Source organism: Trachurus trachurus, assembly GCF_905171665.1.
Source record: "Trachurus trachurus genome assembly, chromosome: 12".
In the NCBI taxonomy this organism is placed as follows: domain Eukaryota; kingdom Metazoa; phylum Chordata; class Actinopteri; order Carangiformes; family Carangidae; genus Trachurus; species Trachurus trachurus.
In genome coordinates, this window is record NC_139908.1 from 2009585 (window position 1) to 2029377 (window position 19793).

General features: G+C 43.9%; 1 protein-coding gene across 1 annotated transcript in view; it reads right to left on the reverse strand.

Moving 5' to 3' along the window:
- Window positions 1–10624: 10624 nt before the first annotated feature.
- The window catches only part of myo18b (myosin XVIIIB), an 82279-nt gene continuing 73110 nt past the window's right edge, over window positions 10625–19793 (reverse strand). The window contains exons 39-43 of the mRNA XM_083983603.1: window positions 16569–16702; window positions 15923–15964; window positions 14347–14511; window positions 12459–13438; window positions 10625–10777 (exon numbers count right to left, since the gene is read on the reverse strand). Coding sequence (XP_083839729.1) covers window positions 12466–13438; window positions 14347–14511; window positions 15923–15964; window positions 16569–16702 — 1314 coding nt within the window. The 3' untranslated portion in view covers window positions 10625–10777; window positions 12459–12465. The remainder of the gene's footprint in view (window positions 10778–12458; window positions 13439–14346; window positions 14512–15922; window positions 15965–16568; window positions 16703–19793) is intronic.

Below are 19793 nucleotides of genomic sequence, written 5' to 3' on the forward strand. Positions count from 1 at the left end.
TAACTCCATCTGCTGACAGGAAGTTAGACAAAACCACTGGATCACTTACTTCTGCTTTAACTTGTTTATGTTATTTACATACGAAGGAACAAAGTGAAACTGAGCCTGATTTAGTTTTATATGTTCAAAATAAATATTATAAATATAAATATACGACGGTTGTGTTTGATTTCTACACATTTTTTTTTACAATTTGTGCATTAGAACAAAACACTAAAGTTTTTTTTTTTTAATGAAACTTAATATCTAAAACAAGAAAGGACTCGCCACACTGTAGTAGCTCCCAAATATACAAAAATGTATTAGAGGACTATAAAAAGGACAATGTTTCAAGCAGTGCGCTCTTCATCAGGTCAATTAAGACAATGAAACTTAAAACATCACAGTGTCTTCACCTCTACAGTCCAGCTGTTCCTACTGGTCTCTGTTGCCTATAGCGACGCCGACTTCAACAACAACAAGATAAAGGAAGACTGAACTCAGAGACCAAACATCCAAACCTCTAATGACATCATCACCAGGGTCACCACCACTTCCTGATGATACAGAGGAAACACCAACACACACACACACACACACACACACACACACACACACACACACACACACACACACACATTATATATTATATATATTCTGTAGAATGAATGTATATAGGAGTATGATGTTTGATGTGTAATGATAGTATATTTGATACTGTTGTTGGACCCCAGGAAGAATAGCTACACACACACACACACACAGATGCTCAACCAGTAACAACAACAGTCCAACTGCAGCAGAGCTTCTTGTTGACAGGTGAGCTCTCTCTCTCTCTCTCTCTCTCTCTCTCTCTCTCTCTCTCTCTCTCTCTCTCTCTCTCGCGACCCACGCACGCGAGACTCTCTCTCTCTCTGATGAGGATGCGCGTGCAGCAGCTCGGACTAAAAGGAGCTCGTTGCACAGTAAAGAAAACAATAAAACCACACACACACAGAGCAAAACACACTGCAACAGAAACAAGACGCTGCACGAGGAGCAGAGGAGGAGGAGGAGGAGGAGGAGGAGGAGTAGAGGCATGCAGGAGGAGGAGGAGGAGGAGTGGGGGTGGGAGAGAGAGAGAAGGGGGGAGGAAAGGAGGTGTATGAGACCGCAGGAATGAGTCTTCCTACCTCCCGCTGAGACGCAGCTCCACAGCGCGAGGACCAGGACCAGAACCGCGGCGCGAGGCGGCAGCGGCGTCGGCATGGCGACGGGAGCCCGAGCCGGTCCGGAGGAGGAGGAGGAGGAGGTGTGTGTGTGTGTGTGTGTGTGTGTGTGTGTGTGTGTGTGTGTGTGTGTGTGTGTGTGTGTGTGTGTGTGTGTGTGTGTGTGTGTGTGTGTGTGTGTGTGTGTGTGTGTGTGTGTGTGTCCTCGCGGTGAAGCTCAGCTGGATCAGACTCTGTCCGCGTGCGAGCGCAGCAGCAGCATCCTCGAGACTGAGAGAGAAGAAGCGGCTCGTGCCTCCTCCTCCGATCGGTGTGTGTGTGTGTGTGTCCTCCTTCTGTCCTCTCTCTCTCTCTCTCACTCACTGCCTCTCTCTCTTTTCTCTCTCTCTCTCTCTCTCTCTGTGCCCCCCCCCCCCCCCCTCCACACCACACACACAACCTGACCTTAATGATAATGAAACTTTTACTGTAGAGAGAGAGAGGAGGGGGGAGAGAGGGGGGTGATTGGAGAGAGAGGAGAGAAAAAGAGGGAGAGAGGAGAGAGAGAGAAAAATAGGGAGAGAAAGAGGGAGAGAGAGAGGGGAGAGAGAAAAAGAGGGAGAGAGAGAGAGGAGAGAGAGAGGGAGAGAGAGAGAGAAAGAGGGAGAGAGAGAGGAGAGAGAGAAAGAAAGAAAAAGAGGGAGAGGGAGGAGAGAGAGAGAGGAGAGAGAAAAAGAGGGAGAGAGAGAGGAGAGAGAGAGAAAAATAGGGAGAGAAAGAGGGAGAGGAGAGAGAGAGGAGAAAAAGAGGGAGAGAGAGAGGGAGAGAGAGAAAGAAAGAAAAAGAGGGAGGGGGAGGAGAGAGAGAGAGAGGAGAGAGAAAAAGAGGGAGAGAGAGAAAAAGAGGAAGAGAGAGATGAGAGAGAGAAAAAAGAGGGAGAGAGAGGAAGAGAGAGAGAGAGAGAAAGAGGGAGAGAGGAGAGAGAGAAAAAGGAAAAAGAGAGAGAGGAGAGAGAGAAAGAGAGGAGAGAGAGAGGGGTGATTGGAGAGGGGAGGGGGGAGAAAAAGCGAAAGGGGGGGATTGGAGGGGGGTAGAAAGAGAAAGGGGGGGCAGCAGAGGGGTAGAAAGAGAGAGAGAGGGGGTGTGTATGTGTGTCAGGGTGACTGTTGTGACTGTTGTAGCTGCAGGAAGATCAGGACACACTTACATAAGAGAGAGAGAGAGAGAGAGAGAGAGAGGCTAAATAACACTGTCCCATGTAGCGCAGATTTACAGGATGTGTGTGTGTGTGTGTGTGTGTGTGTGTGTGTGTGTGTGTGTGTGTGTGTGTGTGTGTGTGTGTGTGTGTGTGTGTGTGTGTGTGTGTGTGTGTGTGTGTGTGTGTGGTGTAATCTGTATGAGTAGCAGTATTCGTGTGTGTGTGTGTTTCAGTGTGCAGCTTCACACACATGAACCTGCAGCTCATAAACACCGAAAACCTCATCCTCTCATAGGCTGCTGGTCTCCACCCAGTCCTCAGACCGGTTCAGACCGGTTCAGAACGGTTGAATTTCCAGGAAACACGTTCGACCATGTGAAGCTAACACACTTAGCATGAGGAGCAAAGTTATTAAAACTAAAGTTACACATCTACAGAAGGAGGAGAGGAGGGTTAAAGCCGAAGTAAGTGATCCGGTGGTTTTGGCTAACTTCCTGTCAGCTGATGGAGTTAGCAGTCCCCGCCCTCGTCCCTACGTCACCACATTCACGCGCATCCCTTGGCTGCACACACAGAGAGGACTGCCCCTTTATGCCGTTCTCTCTCCTCATTGGATAAAGGTTGTAGGATACAAGGAAAGTTTTCTCCTCGGCTCAGAGCAGAGCAGAGTGACTGACAGACCCGTGTTTCAGACCAAACACTCTATAGAAGTGATTGCTGTCGGAAGATACAACTATTTAAGACTTATATTAACACAAAAATATTGCTTACTTCTACTTTAATATGAGGAGCAAAGTTATTAAAGGGATACACCAACATTTCTTTTTTTCGTGTCTTGCCTCACTCCCGAGTCCATGACCAGCAGATAGACACCATCCTTTCGACTGTGCGTGCAGTAACAAGGGAGATAGAGCCGTATCGCCCGTAATTAGCTTAGCTCAAACACTGGAAGTGTATGGGTAGTGTTAGCCTGCCTCCACCTAAAGTCGCTAATTAGCTTAGCTCAAACACTGGAAGTGTATGGGTAGTGTTAGCCTGCCTCCACCTAAAGTCGCTAATTAGCTTAGCTCAAACACTGGAAGTGTATGGGTAGTGTTAGCCTGCCTCCACCTAAAGTCATCAGAGAAACTCTTCAGCAACTCTAAACGGAAACCGGCGGGCCGATCTTCATCTCAGAGCTGACAAAACTCTCCGGTAAGGCATCTTGAGCGGTCAAATGCCGCTAACGGGACGAGATCGGTCAAAACGGAGGGTTCAAGCAAAGACGCTTTATTTTGGTTCAAGCTAGCTACATCGAGGGTAGGTTAGCTTCCTGTTTCAAAGTAAAAGCACAAATTCTATCCTCATGGTTTTCTGTATGTAAAGGGCAACGGGTGTTTTATTTTGTGAAAGTAACCGGAAGTGCGTTGGTCACAACGGCTAGCTTGAGTAGCGCCAAATTCGTCCCAACAAAATAGTAAACAGCTGGTATTTAGACAAATTAACGACACACTGCTGATCTAAACGGCTACTTTCTCACCTAAACATGTTTGAAATGTTGATAAAGTGATATATTTACAGAGTTTAGAGCTAAAATGAAATCAGCAACACACACTTCCAGCGTTTGAGCTAAGCTAATTAGCGGTGCGCCAGCTCTGCTCGTATCTCCCTTGTTACTGCACGAACAGTCGAAAGTATGGTGTCTATCTAAGACACGAAAAAAAAAAGTTGGTGTATCCCTATAAAACTTAAGTTAGCCTACACATCTATGGAAGGAGGAGAGGAGGATTAAGGTGCGTTCACATCGGACCTTTTATTTTTGTCGCTGGCGACGAGTTTACATATTAAGTCAATGCAAACGAAATGAAACGAAAAATCGCTGGGGCTCCGAGCGACAACGACAGAGCGATTTTCCGAGATGAGAAATCCCAACTCTCTGGCCGCCAGTCGCTTATCTCTCAGCGCTGATTGGCCGCCGTAATCTATGCGTAACTAGAGGAGAGGAGGGACCAGACCTGGAGAGTTCAGGTTTAAATAAAGTGTTAACAGGTGAGTTGTTTAAACAGGAAGTCTGTAAAACATGTTGACTCACTCTAGTGGTGAGGAGAGGAACTGCAGCTGCTGCTTCTTTATGTCTCACTGCTGAATTTGGAGAAAACACGCTGTAGGTCAAATGAGGATAACTAAAAAAGTGGAACAAACTACGAACTCATTCTTTTCCCTGGTGGAAGTAGAGAGTCTCTCCTTTCCTTTGAGGTATTCTGTGTCATTTTAGTTATAGCACAACATTTTCTGTGGCTGTTTGAAAAGTAGTAAGAAATCCTCAAAAGTGCTGGCACTGACTTACACTGAGGGGAAAAGACTCATCACAAAGATAAAGGTACAGTTCGCCCATCTGGAGCTTCAAGGTTGGTTTTCCAGTAGGAAAGAAGCAGCACACACTTTCTCACACACACACACACACACACACACACACACACACACACACACACACACACACACACACACACACACACACACACACACACACACACTCACACTCTCTTATCACACACACACACACACACACACACACACACACTCATAACACTCTCTCTCTCACACACACACCTCATTAGACTCGGTGTTACCACAGCTGTCTGACTCCTGCAGGAAGCTTCACTTGTAGCTCTGAGCTGAAAACTGAGCGGAGACACAACAAGGTTTTTTATTCTCTGTGACGTTTGTTGATCAATCAATAATTAAAGGAATAGTTCACCAAAAAATGAAATTCATTAGTCATTATTGGCTCCCCCTTCATGCTGATGAATACTCCAGAGTAGTTTTTTATTCCTCAAAGGTCATCTGGAGACCTGGGAGGCCGGTTCGTAGTCCAACCAAAACTTTATATGAGAGTCAATAGGACCCGACAACAAAAATGTTCATAAAACTACACAAAAACCATTTAATATTCCTCCACACTGCTCGTCCAGAGTTATATAGTCCAGAGTTTACCAGGCAAATTCAATCCAGGAGGACTGTTTAGGCTGTAAAAATGTCCTAAATGAGGTTGTTTCCAGTAAACTCTGGACTATCTCCCTTCAGGACACTTGGATTGCAGTGGACGAGCAGTGTGGAGGAATATTAAATGGTTTTTGTGTAGTTTTATGGACGTTTTTGTGTTGCACGCTATTAATCTCATATAAAGTTTTGGTTGGACTACGAACCGGCCTCCCGGGTCTCCAGATGCACTTGAACTGCACTGAACTATTCCTTTAATGAGTAACAATGGTAACAAAGATTAAAGGTCACCATTTGATTTACAGGACATTCATTATGTGATAATGTCTAGAAATAACAATTAATTGCGCCGTAATGTCTAGAGACAGCCTAGAAATAACGGTCAATTTCATAATAATATCTAAGAAATACAACCAAGAAATAACAATTGATTGCGTAGAAATAGTCCAGATATAATTGATTGATTACAACGACTTGGTGGAGAAACATTCTGGCCTTTCTCAAGCATGTGTAATCTATTACCTTGATGAAAAACATGACATTACTATGAAATTCACTGTTATTATAGGCTATTTCTATTCTTTATGAAGCAATATTTCTCGGCCATTTCTTGACATGACGTAATTAAAGGATCACCAGATTAAATGAATGTGAAGGAGAGTAGATATCATTATATCTGTATAACTCCCCCCTTCCTCCCCCTCCCCCCGGCTCGCTGGCTGTGTCATCCGTCCTCATCCTCATCTCGTTCTCCCTCTGTCTAATCCTCTCTCTCTCTCTTCTTTCCCTGATCTCATCTCTTTTATCTCTCGTCTTTCGTGCCGTCGCTCCTCGTTCTCACGCTGCTGCTGCTGCTGTTGTGTCGTTGTGTTCAGATCAAACCTCCACCTTACACTCACTTCCTGTTTGTCCACACTGTTGTAATAAAACCAGGTGTGAGGTTGTTGAAGATGTTTGACCCACAAAGTCAACACAAAGTGAACATTTGTGTTAAAGGGATAGTTCAACATTTTAGTCAGATCCTCCTCTCACCATAATCCCTATAGTCATAGTGTAACGGATGTGCACTCACTCCACCCATAAAAGACGTGCTAACCAACCCGCCAAGTGGTTGTTAACCTCTTGGCGAAGAGGTTAGTATTGTCGCCTCCGGTGCCGGAGGTCGTGGGATCGAACCCCACCTAGGGCAGGCCGTGAGAAACACAACGCAGAGGGCCAGATATGACATCGGCTACAATAGCAGTAGGTTCGTTACCTTTAATTATCAGTGCATGTTGTTTTTAGAACGGCGGAGCAGAGACGTGAGCTGCTCAGTGAACGGTACCTCATCAAACTCATGAAATACACAATCCAACAACTCCACAACGCTCTGGTGGACAAGTTGTGAGCTGCACATTCACCACGCTATGAGATAATAACACAACGTTACCACACAGAGTTGTTTTAGAGGGAAATACAGAGACTGTTGATGAAAAACTGTCCCTGAAGGCAACGTGCATCAGCGGTTTAGCATGAATTTACCTCTAAAACAACTCTTGTTGTGTTATTATCTCATAGCGTGGTGAATGTGCAGCTCACAACTTGTCCACCAGAGCGTTGTGGAGTTGTTGGATTGTGTATTTCATGAGTTTGATGAGGGACAGCACCGATAATTAAAGGTAACGAAGCTACTGCTACGACTATAGGAATTATGGTGAGAGGAGGATCTGACTAAAATGTTGAACTGTCCCTTTAAATGTTAAGAAGTTCCATCAGGGAAGTCGTTGTTCTCACCGTGACCTTGTCGACCTTTGAGCCGCAACGTCTAAACCTGGGAACAAGATGGAGCAAATAACGCAAATAACATACAAAGAAGACTGTAAAACTGTGTGTACACCTGTGTTCATGTGTGTGTGTGTGTGTCTGTGTGTGTGCGTGTGTGTGTGTGTGTGTGCGTGTGTGTGTGTGTGTGTCCCAGTCTGAACTGGTCACTGGTTTTGCTGACGAGACGTTTCACCACTTAACGCAGTGACACGATGACACGAAACACAAAGGCTGCTGGGAAATAAACAGGTCACTGAGCAGGACAATTTAGTCTGGACATGAAATTAAACACACACACACATTCACACACACACATTCACACATTGCTGCAGCAGCTCTAGGACACACACACACACACACAGGCTGCTGCAGTGTGTGTGTGTGTGTTTTGCCCCGAGGCTGAAGATTTACTAAAGTGCGGCTTCTCTATTGTTCAGTTTCTCTAACAAGCCACATTTGGCTGCAGCCGTCACACACACTCAATAACAACACACACACACACACACACACTCACTCAATAACAACACACACACACACACTCAATAACAACACACACACACACACACACACACACTCAATAACAACACACACACACACACACACTCAATAACAACACACACACACACACACTCAATAACACAACACACACACTCAATAACAACACACAACACACACACTCAATAACACAACACACACACTGATCTACAGCTCCATCGGCCGATCATCAATTATTAAGAGCTGTTTTTTCTTCGTCTTTTCAGTTTCATCAACTGGATTTATATCTGAAGGTCGTTAACGGTGCGTTCAATGTCAGTCGTCGATCCCAGTGACACTGATCCTGATGTAAATCAAGCAGCAGTTAAAGGGATAGTTCAACATTTTTGGCAAATTGTGCCCATTGCCATAATCCCTATAGTCATAGCATTAGGTTCGTTACCTTTAATTGTCGGTGCAAGCTGTTTTTAGAACAACGGAGCAGAGCGGCAAGCTTTTCTTGGTTTCCCTCATCAAATTCATCAAATACACAATCCAACAACTCCACAACGCTCTGGTGGACAAGTTGTGAGCTGCACATTCACCACGCTATGAGATAATAACACAACGTTACCACACAGAGTTGTTTTAGAGGGAAATTCATGCAAAACCTCTGATGCACGTTGCCTTCAGGGACAGTTTTTCATCATCAGTCTCTGTATTTACCTCTAAAACAACTCTGTCTGGTAACGTTCTGTTATTATCTCGTGCAGGTCACAACTTGTCCACCAGAGCGTTGTGGAGTTGTTGGATTGTGTATTTGATGAGTTTGATGAGGGAAACCAATGAGCCTCCGTTCTAAGAATAGCTTGCAGCAACAATTAAAGGTAACAAACCTACTGCTATGACTATAGGGATTATGGCGATGGGCCAGTTTGCCAAAATGTTGAACTATCCCTTTAACTCTGCAGCTCCTCCACCAGTGATATGTGTGTGTTTGAATTGTATGTAATGTTCTTTCAGTGTGTGTATTTGTTTTTCATGAGAGACAAGAATTTCTTTCCTCCCTGGAAATAAATAAACACATTTTATTTTATTTTACTTTATTCGCCCGTTGAGATTTGTTTTGTTTTCACATCTGAGTTGTTTTTTCTCTTAATAAATAATGAATGTCTGTACAGAGATAATATTAACGTGTAGGACTGCAGCGAGCAGCAGCAGACACAGACGTGTGGACGGGTCAAAGTCCGTTCACGCCTCCGGTGTCTCGCCACAGTTCAGGCGATGCTTTTATTTTTTTTTCAACTTGGCTGGAAAATGAAAATGAGTTTGGAGAAAAGAAGGAAACACTGAGTTCATCAGCTGTTCATCCTCCTCTTCCTCCTGCTGCAGGTGTGAGTAACTGTGAATATAGAAACACAAAGAGTTCAATGGACTCATGGAAGCAGAGAAAATATATAAATATTTCACTGTGTCGCTCCTGTTCTGGCTCCGTGGGAGAGATTCTTCCTCTTCCTCTTCGTCTTCTTCCTCCATCGCTTCTTCATCTTCATCTTCCCACTCCCACAGTCTGAACATCTTCTCTCTCTTTCTGTCTTTGCTTTCACTCCTTCAGCCAATCAGGATCCAGGATGCTCTTTTTTTTTTTTTTTTTTCCCCAAAATGTCACTTTATTCAGAAACTGAGCCTTAAAAAAAACCATGCAGCTGTCAGGACTTCCTGTCACTTTGTGATGTCACAATGTTACAACAAAGCCCCGCCCCCTCACCACCTGGACCCACCAACCATCCAACAACAACAACTTTGCAGGATTTTTTGTTTCTCTGAGTGTTTTATTCTGAAATCTGCTGTTTTCTTATTGGATCACTTGAGAAAACAGTCAGCCAATCAGAAGAGAGACTCAGAGCCTCCTCCTCTCTTCTGATTGGCTGACACCGACCTGTTACTAGAGCTCCAGAGAGAAGCTGAGAGAGGAGATGGAAAAGTACACTGAGATGGTTTTTACATCTTCTAATGGATCAAATCCTTCAAAATAAGACAGTAGAAGAGGAAAACATAGAGTTTTAAGTTGTAACGTAGAATCCACCTTATTTTCATTGATTTAATTGAAATGACCAAGAACCAGTCGACGTGCAGTCCTTCAGTCTTTGTCCAGTGGATCCAGCTGTGACAATAAGAATGTAATTTGAAGAAGAAGTAAAAAAACAAGACCAAAATAAATGATGTGGAACCATAAATATCAATGAATTATCCTTTTAAATGGAAAATGTGTAAGTTTTGCACATTTACAAATCTAACATTAGCATAAGCTGCTGTTTTATTGTCAAACTTACTCTCCAACATCTGTCCCCAGATGTGAAAAGAAACTCTCATGTTATATATAATGACGTCTATTCTTCTACTTAAGTAAAGGTAAAGGTAAAGGTAAAGGTACTTTATTGGTCACATATACAGCTAGTACAGTGAAATTCTTTCTCTGCATTTAACCCATCCCTGAGGAGCAGTGGGCAGCCACGGTGCGGCGCCCGGGGACCAACTCCAGATTATGAGCCAGTGCCTTTGGTCAGTGGCGCTGACTGGAGGATTAACCTAGCTGGCATGTTTTTAGTGGTGGGGGAAACCGGAGCACCCGGAGGAAACCCACGCAGACACGGGGAGAACATGCAAACTCCACACAGAAAGGACCTGGGCGGCCGGGGATTCGAACCCAGGACCTTCTTGCTGTGAGGCAACAGTGCTAACCACTGTGCCACCGTGCCGTGCATTTAAAGGTGGCGTTGCCCCTTTAAATGCTGCAATAATATGTCACAGGACGAGTTAAAACTATAAAGTTTAAAACTCAGGGTGTTTCTAGAAGCGACTAGTTGAGTGATTCTGACAAACATCGCTGAACATCTGGCAGCTGTTTGCTTCTAACTGACAACAACAACAACAACAGAGAAAAATGTTCAAGAATCCACAGAGACTCTTTTCATTTTTCATTTTTATTCATATACAAACAAACAGTTCTTATCTGAAATACAAGTCGATCGAGTGCCTGTGGGTTGAAAACTGAAATCTATGTGTTTTTTTTTTCATCTGGATTAAAACATCAGTGTGAAGAATCAGAAACGTCCTCGAGGAGCCGAGTTCGGCCTCGATGCAGCAGCCGATGTTTCTGGACCAGGAGAGAAGAGAAGAGACAGAGGAGAGGGTGAGAGAGGAAACAAGATGGAGGAGGAGGAGGAGGAGGAGGAGGAGGAGGAGGAGGAGGAGGAGGAACAGGTCTGAGCCTGTTCATCCAACACCTCATGATGGACAAGGAACATGGACCGAGACTAAAAATACACAAACACTCACGGTTCTGCAAGATTGAAACTAACTACAGCTTTTTTTTAGTTTCACCTCATCACCATGATGAGAGATAAATCTATAAATCTATAAATTGAATAGTGTTGATTGTTATATTGTAACTAACTTAGGTATATATGCTATACTGTATATTTATTTATGGGGATAGTTTATATATATATTTTTTTTTATTTATAAGGATATGTATGTAGTTTTATTTTTGTAATTATATATTTATATAGATATTTATGAAGTGGTATATATTTATATAAGTGTATTATGTAGTTATAAGGACATCTGTGTAGTTACAAACTGAAGAATAGTTAAAAAGGGGTGGGACCTTGGGAAATTAAAAAAGTTTTGTACTTCTTCCCACTCCTTTTTCGAACAATGTGCGGTGTTTTGTTATGTCTTGGCTCTATTTTTATTTTTTTCTTTCTTTTGTATGTACAAATAGTCACATATTTTTTTATACATGTTCGAAAATAAAAATTCATTCATTTATCACCAATCGTCTTTAAATGTTTTTTTCTTTCTTCTCTAACAGGGTTTCATTAAAGTTTTATGTTTCCTAAAGCAGCAGATCAGAATGAGTGAAAACTAAAATTAAATTGAAAATACAAAGTGACTGAAGTTGAAATGTTTTATGGAAACAAACTAGAAATAAAAATCTGATTTGATGCAGAAAAAGGCTAAATAAACCTTTGTGTATAGTTTTATTAAAGGAGACGTATTCTTAAAATTAAAAAAATTAAAACAGTTCCCAGGTTCTTAAAGACAAAATCCTCCAAGGATCAAACATCACAGCTCTCTGGTTTCAGTGTCTGTCCCTTTAAATGCAAATGAGCCTCTGCTCACCAGGCCACGCCCCCTTTACAGCTCCCTGTACTCACAGGTAGGGGCGGGATTATGCTAATTAGAAAACTAATGACATCATTGTCAGTTGTCAATTCTCACGTTTTGGGGCCAGAAGACAAACACCGAGATAAATGTTAAAGGGACAACGAGGAGTTTTGGAAAGCGAAGTGTTCTCATACTACATTTCCCATGAGCCTCTGCGCGTACGGTGAAATTCTTTGACCGGCGCACGACGGACGTCTTGCCAAGAATGTTTTCATTCATCAAGAATGAAAGTCAGAGGTTGGAAGACGATCACATACCGTCGTAGTTCCCACCATAAACGGAGATTCGGCGGCGTTATTCTCATGACTCGCCACGAAACCGAAAGTAAAGAAACGCTGGTCGGCTCGCCCAGCATTTCCACCACCACTAATAATAACAAAATAACCATAGAGACAAAACCATATATTTATCTAAAATGGACCATTAACAAGTGGTAACGTAGATTCATCCACATTAACGTGAGACTTTTTATAACCAAATAGAAACTCCTCGTTGTCCCTTTAAAAAGCCTCAGAGAGTGATGTTTACATAAAACGTCTCCTTTAACTTCCCCCGTGGCCCCGCCCCCCGTGGCCCCACCCCCTGCCCCCCCTGCCCCCCCTCACCTGTGCCTCAGTCGACCTCCTTCTTCAGGTATCTCTTCATGACCGAGGCCACGTCTCCTCCCTCGCTGCCCTCGGCCTCCAGTCGTTCTCCCTGTGGTCGTTCGTAGCGGAGTCGTGGCCCCGCCCCCTGGGAGCTCGACGCCGCCGACGCTCCCGAGCTCGACGACGACGACTCGGTCGACTCGGAGCTCTTCCTGCTGCGGCTCGACGGCGGCAGCTCGCCGAAGTGCACGCTGAGCGCCCGGCGGCCGCCGCCGCGCAGCGACCCGGCCAGGCTGCTGGCGGACTGGGCGCGGCGGATAGCGGGCAGGAAGTCGGAGGCCGCGTCGCTGTCGCCACGGCCGCTGCTGTCGCCACGGCTACTGTCTCCGGGGGCGAGGCGGCGGCTCTGGAAGACCATCGGCTCCGAGCCCAGAGAAGCTTCGCCTCCGTCCTCGGACGCCATCAGACTTCCCAGCATGCAACGCCGCGGCGGCTGCGGCGAGCGCTTGACGGGCGCGGTGACGCAGCGCGGCGGCTCCTCTCCGTCCTCCTCGGGGATGGACAGGGAGGGGGGGCGGTGGCGAGCGGCGAGCGAGGAGAGGCGCGGCAGCGAGGGCATAGAGGAGAGCGAGTCGCTGGAGCCGAAGCGCGACGGTTTGGCGGCGGCGGTCGCCTCGGTGACGGAGCGGCTGCTGGCGGCGCGCGGCAGCTTGGGCGACGGCGGCTTGAGGATGCTCCGCGGCTCCGGGGGCTCGCCAGCCTCCGAGGCGCCTAGCGAGGCGGCGGACGCGCGGCGCCTCAGCGCGGCGGCGGCGGTGGTCTGGTAGACGGGCAGCGACACGGCGCTGCTGCTCGACGCTGCGTCGTCGCCGCCCGCTCGCCGCTTACGGAGCCCCTCCAGCAGCTCCGACAGCGCCGAGGACGACGGCGCCCGACTGGGACCGCGGCCGCCGGCGCCGCCCACCGCTGAGCCGCCGTCGTCAGGGTCCACACAGGAGCTGAAACAGGAAACAGACCCTTCAAAATAAAAGCCTCAGTAAAACACATCCAGTTTCCTCTGATCAACACTGCAAAAACTCAAAATCTTACCAAGAATATTTGTCTCATTTCTAGACAAAAACTAATCTCATTCTACTTAAAATAAGACTCATCACATTAAAAAGCAGCTTGTTTTTAGACACTTTTTACTTCTTTCAAGCAGATTTTCACTTGAAATAAGTAGAAAAGTTTTTCTTTCTTATTATTGCTTTCACTGGCAGATTCTTCTACTTATTTCAATTGAAGATTTGTTTGAAACAAGTGAAAATGATCTAAAAACAAGTTCATTTTAAGGTGATGAGTCTTATTCTAAGTGGAAAGAGATTAGTTTTGACTAGAAATGAGACATTTTGACAAGAAACAAGACAAATATTCTTGGAAAGAGTTTTTGCAGTGTGAGGAGTTGTGATGAGAAATAAATATTCAGATTTCAGAGGTTTTGTCAATTTCTTTTTTTTTACACTGCAAAAACTCAAAAATCTTTCCAAGAATATTTGTCTTATTTCTTGTCAAAATGTCTCGTTTCTAGTCAAAACTAATCTCTTTCCATTTAAAATAAGACTCATTACCTAAAAATTAACTTGTTTTTAGATCATTTTCACTTGTTTGAAACTAATTTCTACTTAAAATAAGTAGAAAAAGTGAAAGCAAGTTTTTTGTGTTTGTAGTAAGAAAGAAAAACTTGCTCCACTATCAGATTTTTCTACTTATTTCAAGTGAAAATCTGCTTGACAGAAGTGAAAATGACCTAAAAACAAGTTCATTTTTAGGTGATGAGTCTTATTTTAAGTGGAAAGAGATTAGTTTTGACTAGAAATGAGACAAATATTCTTGTTTTTGCAGTGAATATATAGATTATTGATCTCACCGGAAGCTGTAGTTGCTCATGGTGTCGGCCACAGACTGGCGCCCCCCCTGGCCGCCGTAGGGAGAGCCGCCGCCCCGCGACCCCCCCCGCGGGACGCCCAGCCAGTGGCGAATCCCCTCGCCCACGTCCTCCGTCCCGATGGAGCCCACGCTCGACACCGAGTCGCTGTGGACCAATCACAGTCATTGATTATTGATTATCACCAAGGCAACGCCCCCCTCGCCCCCCATTACATCACCCATCATCAGCCGCAGCCACTGATTGGTCAGTTTGAGCATCATCACAGCGCTCACACACACACACACACAGACACATACATAAAGATCCATCACTGTTGGCTCTGCTGCGTTCAGGCGCTGATGGAAAAAGTAGGAAAAATGCAAATGAAGCTCAGATTTCAGGTTTTCTTTTCTGACAAAGCGACGGCTCATGGAGTTAGTCAGTAGCCGAGCAGCAGCCATGTTCACTCAGTTTCATTCATTTTAACATTTTAATCACCGAGTTAACGAGCTGAGATCAGAGACGGGTCGTTAACGAACCTGCAGCTGCATCACAACTCATTTAAACAAAGGTAAACTGATGTGATTTTATGTAAAAGTTGAGACTCAACAGAAGAAATGATGAGTGATGGTTAAGGTGAGACACTACAGGTGAAACTAACAGATTTCACCATGAAACTTCCCAAGTTTATCACATTAAGACACATATTTTTTGTATTACAAGTTTTGTCAGATTTTGTGTTTAAATATGTAAATGAGGTGATATCTAATTAAATATGCGCTAATTTGCATATATTTCCAGAACAGAAATCTGAACAATGGGTAAAGCTACTCAAAAAATTATTGTTTTATTTTGTTGACACATTAGAGTCAGAAGTTTTTACAGAGGGGATTTTGGATATCTCTGACACCTGAAATGAGGTGGGTCAGACTAACTTTAGGTGAATTTAGGAGAAATCTACAGACGAAATGAAGTAAAATAAAAACCTGGATGTGGATTTTCTACCATTTATTTAGACTTTTCTGAAATAAGACATGATAAGGAAGCAAAATAGCCCAAAATTTCAAAATTGACCAGTGCATGAAACAACAGTGTTGTTGCCTGTAGTGTCTCGTCTTAACATAACGACACATCCACCTGAAATAATCAGGTTTAAATGCATGAAAACAAACATGAAGAGTCTCGTTCACTGAACAAGAACTGATCCAACACCGACTGAATCTTTTATTTATTTGTGTTAATCTTTGACATTTCATTTGAAAGGTTACATTTCCACTGGCTTATCACCGTGTCTCAGCTCTCAGCCGTTACCATGGTGACTATAATGTTATTATTATAATAATTATTAGTGAAAGACAAGATGGCCGAGTGTGAGCCACGTTCTCCTTCACATCTAATTAATTATGACGAGGACGTTTAATGACGACACTTCAAGGTCCGAAGCCACACACACACACACGCACACACACACACACACACACACACACACCTGTACAGTCACACACACACACACACACACACACACACACACACACACACACACACACACACACACACACACTCCAGAGGTTCTTACAGGTCTTTCTTTCGAGTCAGCGACTCCACGGCCGTTTGAACACTGAAGGGCAGAGTGATGACATCATGATGACATCAGCTGCAACTAATGACTTTTATTATTGATTCATTCCTCATTTATTCATTCATCGTTGATTTTTAAAGATCCACTGATGAGAGGAACTTTAAATTCAATTTTATGAACACCCCATAAGATGTTTATTTATATAAAATATGAGACACATGACGACTAATTCTGTTTCCACCAAGAAACCAATCAGGTCAACTTGTGGAAATAAAAGATGTTAAATCCATTAACTGCTCTGTTTTCTATGTTTCCAGACTAGTTTTTAAACTTTTATTCCACTTTGAAAGTGTGAAAAACAAGTTAAACTGAAAACTGAGGAGGATTTTTACTGTTTAAAAACTCATTTAGAGGAATTTAAAAGAACTAAATGAGAAATGTTGATCACATTTATTCTTGTTTCTGATCAAAACCTCAAAACCAACGTATTAATCATCTCTAGCTCTGATTTAATCTGTAATAAAGTTAAATATTTTATAATCTTTGTCTGTTTCCTGTGTAAATATCTAGAGAAATAATGTTCCTCTAAGGTGTCACGATGATGAGAGGAAGTAACTTGAGTAAAAGTACTTAGTTACTCTACCTCTCGCTGTCGCTCTCGTCGCTGGACTCGACCTCCTCCAGCGCCGCCTGCAGGTCCACGATGCGGCGGATCGACGTCTCCAGGTCGGCCTGCAGCGCCTGACGCACGGCGCTCAGCTCCTCCACCTGCATCTCCTAAAACACACACACACACACACAGAGTGAGTGTGCGGAGAGTTGTTGGGCTGCAGCGTCAACACAACATTGTGTAGTGAGAATGTAACAGAGTTTTGCTGTTGATTCCACTTCCACAGTGACAGCCTATCACATTTATCTTTATTCATGTATCACGGACGCTCACTGGTTAGCAGGGCTCTCCTCTCCTCAGCACATAAATATGGGCTGTGACGCAAACACAGTGCCAGTATGCGAGGATTGAGCCCATGGTAGGTTTGTTACACGAAGCACAGCGTTATAGCCACTGAAACTGTGTAAACAATGTAATGTAATAATGCAGTTATCATGATATGATGTTCAGGAAGCTGGCGACAGTTTTACATGTAACTAAATGTGTTACAGAGGGTTTATTTTGTTTAATGTTTATAACGAGCGACCTTAGCTCGAAGGCTAAGCTAACTTGCTAATTTTCCTCCATAAAGCTGTGCCGAATGAATGCTGTGCTTGACCGTGAGCTGACCAGTCATTTCCGTATCATTGTCCAGGCAACAAAAGTCCGGTCCTGAAGCTAAGAGAGTGTCGGTCCTTCTTGCAAATAAACAACACAAGGCAGACAACTGTTACAAGAACATGCGGCTGAAGGAGAGGGGATGATCAACTAAAAAGGACACGTTTGCTCGTCGGTACTGTTGCTGTGCATCTGCCCCAACTCCAAAGCAGCTGCCGTTCACCGCCACTGAAACGCTTGATCGAAGAAGCTCTGATTAAATAATACGCTGAGCCGCGAGCGCTGTGTATCTCAGCACCGTAGAGCACCGCCGCTGCAGCGACTCTAGGTTGGTTGGATTGTGTCTCTTTCCAGCTGTCCTTTAAAAATAAATGCATAAAAAGTCTGGGAAAAAAAAAACACTGACTCTGGTGAGATGGTGGCGGTGAGAAATTTAGCGGTGACGGCCGCCACTAACTTCTCTATCTCGGAATGTTACCAATTATTTTGAGATTTGAGACTAATTAATTACAATCATAAAATCCCACATTTTTAAGACGTTTGAAAAATTGATTTAAAGGCCCCATGGCATGAAAAATGTGATTTTGGTTATTTTTTCGTGCTTGGGGAGGTCTCTGGGCCACGTATATACTGTCCCATGCATCAAACTGGTCATAAACGGAGAAACACACACCGCCCATTTGTAGGAACATTCTCTTTAAGACGAGCAGATAGCACTTCCTCCTTTCTGTGATGTCACACACAAGGTAACTCCGCCCACCGTGACCAGTTGTTTTTTTTCAATTTTTATGAATGCAGCTTAGGCTTCAGTTACTTGCCTGAGATTGGCCCGACCACATGCCACTCAAAAACAGTCAGCCAATCAGAGGAGAGGTTCTCATTCTCTCTTCTGATTGGCCAAATGACCTGTGCCTGTTAGAACTCCAGAAAGAGGCAACAGAAAGGGGCAGTAGAAACCATATTAAGCAGATCACAGGTACTCAAAACCAATGATACATCTTGTTAGGGATATCAGAAGGTAAATAAACCCAGAGAAAAGTGCACAGCATGGGGCCTTTAAGACATTTCAATGCCAATTAAGACCTTGTTTTTAGATTAATGAATTCAATGTTTTAAAGGACAATTCTGGGCAAATTCAACCGGGGGCTGTATTTTCCTAACATTTCAGGTCTAAAAGAAGCTTTCAATTGTTCAATTGAAGCAAGTCCAGAGTTGATATTCCTGTGTTTATGACACAAACGGGAGCTTCCCACTGCACCTGAACACACCGAGCGTCAACTTGGGTCTCGACTCCGCCAGACTTTGAATTAGATCTAGTTTTACAAACATGTCGGCTTGCTTGAAGTAAATAAACTTCTGGGTGCATGTTTGAGTCTCCATCTGACGCTGTCTGTGGCTTTGAGGGATGGAAACAGCCTAAGCAGCAGAACTTCAATCCGCTCCCATTCATCGCTGCCGTGGCGACGCGGGGACAGACACAACTACCGCTAAACAGGAGACATTAAACTGTAAACTCTTCAGATTCCTTCTTTTAGACCTAAAATGTTAGGAACATACACAGGGTTCCTACACATTTGAAATTTCCAAATTCCATACTTTTTCCAGACCCTAATTTCCAGACTTCTCGGTAAAAAAAAAAAAAATCAAATAATTTGTGATATTTAAGTAAATAGATGTGCATAATATAAAAAAAAAAAAAGCATGCAATTTATCATTAGTTTTCATTATTCAGAATGGGTATGCCATTATGCAACCAAATAATCTCAGGAGATTGTAGCTACAGTAGATACAATAGTGCATACACAATAATTAACCCAAATAACTTCAGATAAGACCAAACCAAGATAAGATAAATAAAATAAATATATTTCCATACAATAGTTTCCATTTCCATACTTTTAAAGACCTGGAAATGTATAAAATCAAATTCCATACTTTTCCATACTTTCCATACTTGCGTAGGAACCCTGCATACAGCCTCTGAGTTTTTGAATTTGCACAGAATCGCCCTTTAAGACGTTTTAAGGCTTCTGGGTGAAGGTCGTCAGCGACTCCGACCCGTTCACCTTCCTGCTCGGAGCCCGAGGTCCAATCCACCACAGCAATTACCACCGCCGTCGGCCGTATTACCTCATCAGTCAAACAGTGAACGGTGTCCTCCAACACACACACACACAGACACACACACACACACACACACACACACACACAGAGTGAGACGTGTTATTGACGAGGAGACGTTACATACGCAGACTGACACCAGAGGAAAAGAGTGATTTATTAATTCATCTAATCTGTTTCTGTTGTTTGCTCCTCTGTGGCGCACGCACACACACACACACACACACACACACACACACAAACATAGACACACACACACACACACACACACACACACACACACACACACACACACACACACACACACACACACACACACAAACATAGACACACTGAGACACACACACTGAGACACAAACGCACACACAAGCATCCAGGCTTTCAAAGTTATTGGCTTTGTTGGCTTTGAGGAGACGGGGTGTGGGTGCAGTGGTTGTCATAGTGACACATAAGCATGTATCAGAGAGTGTGTGTGTGTGT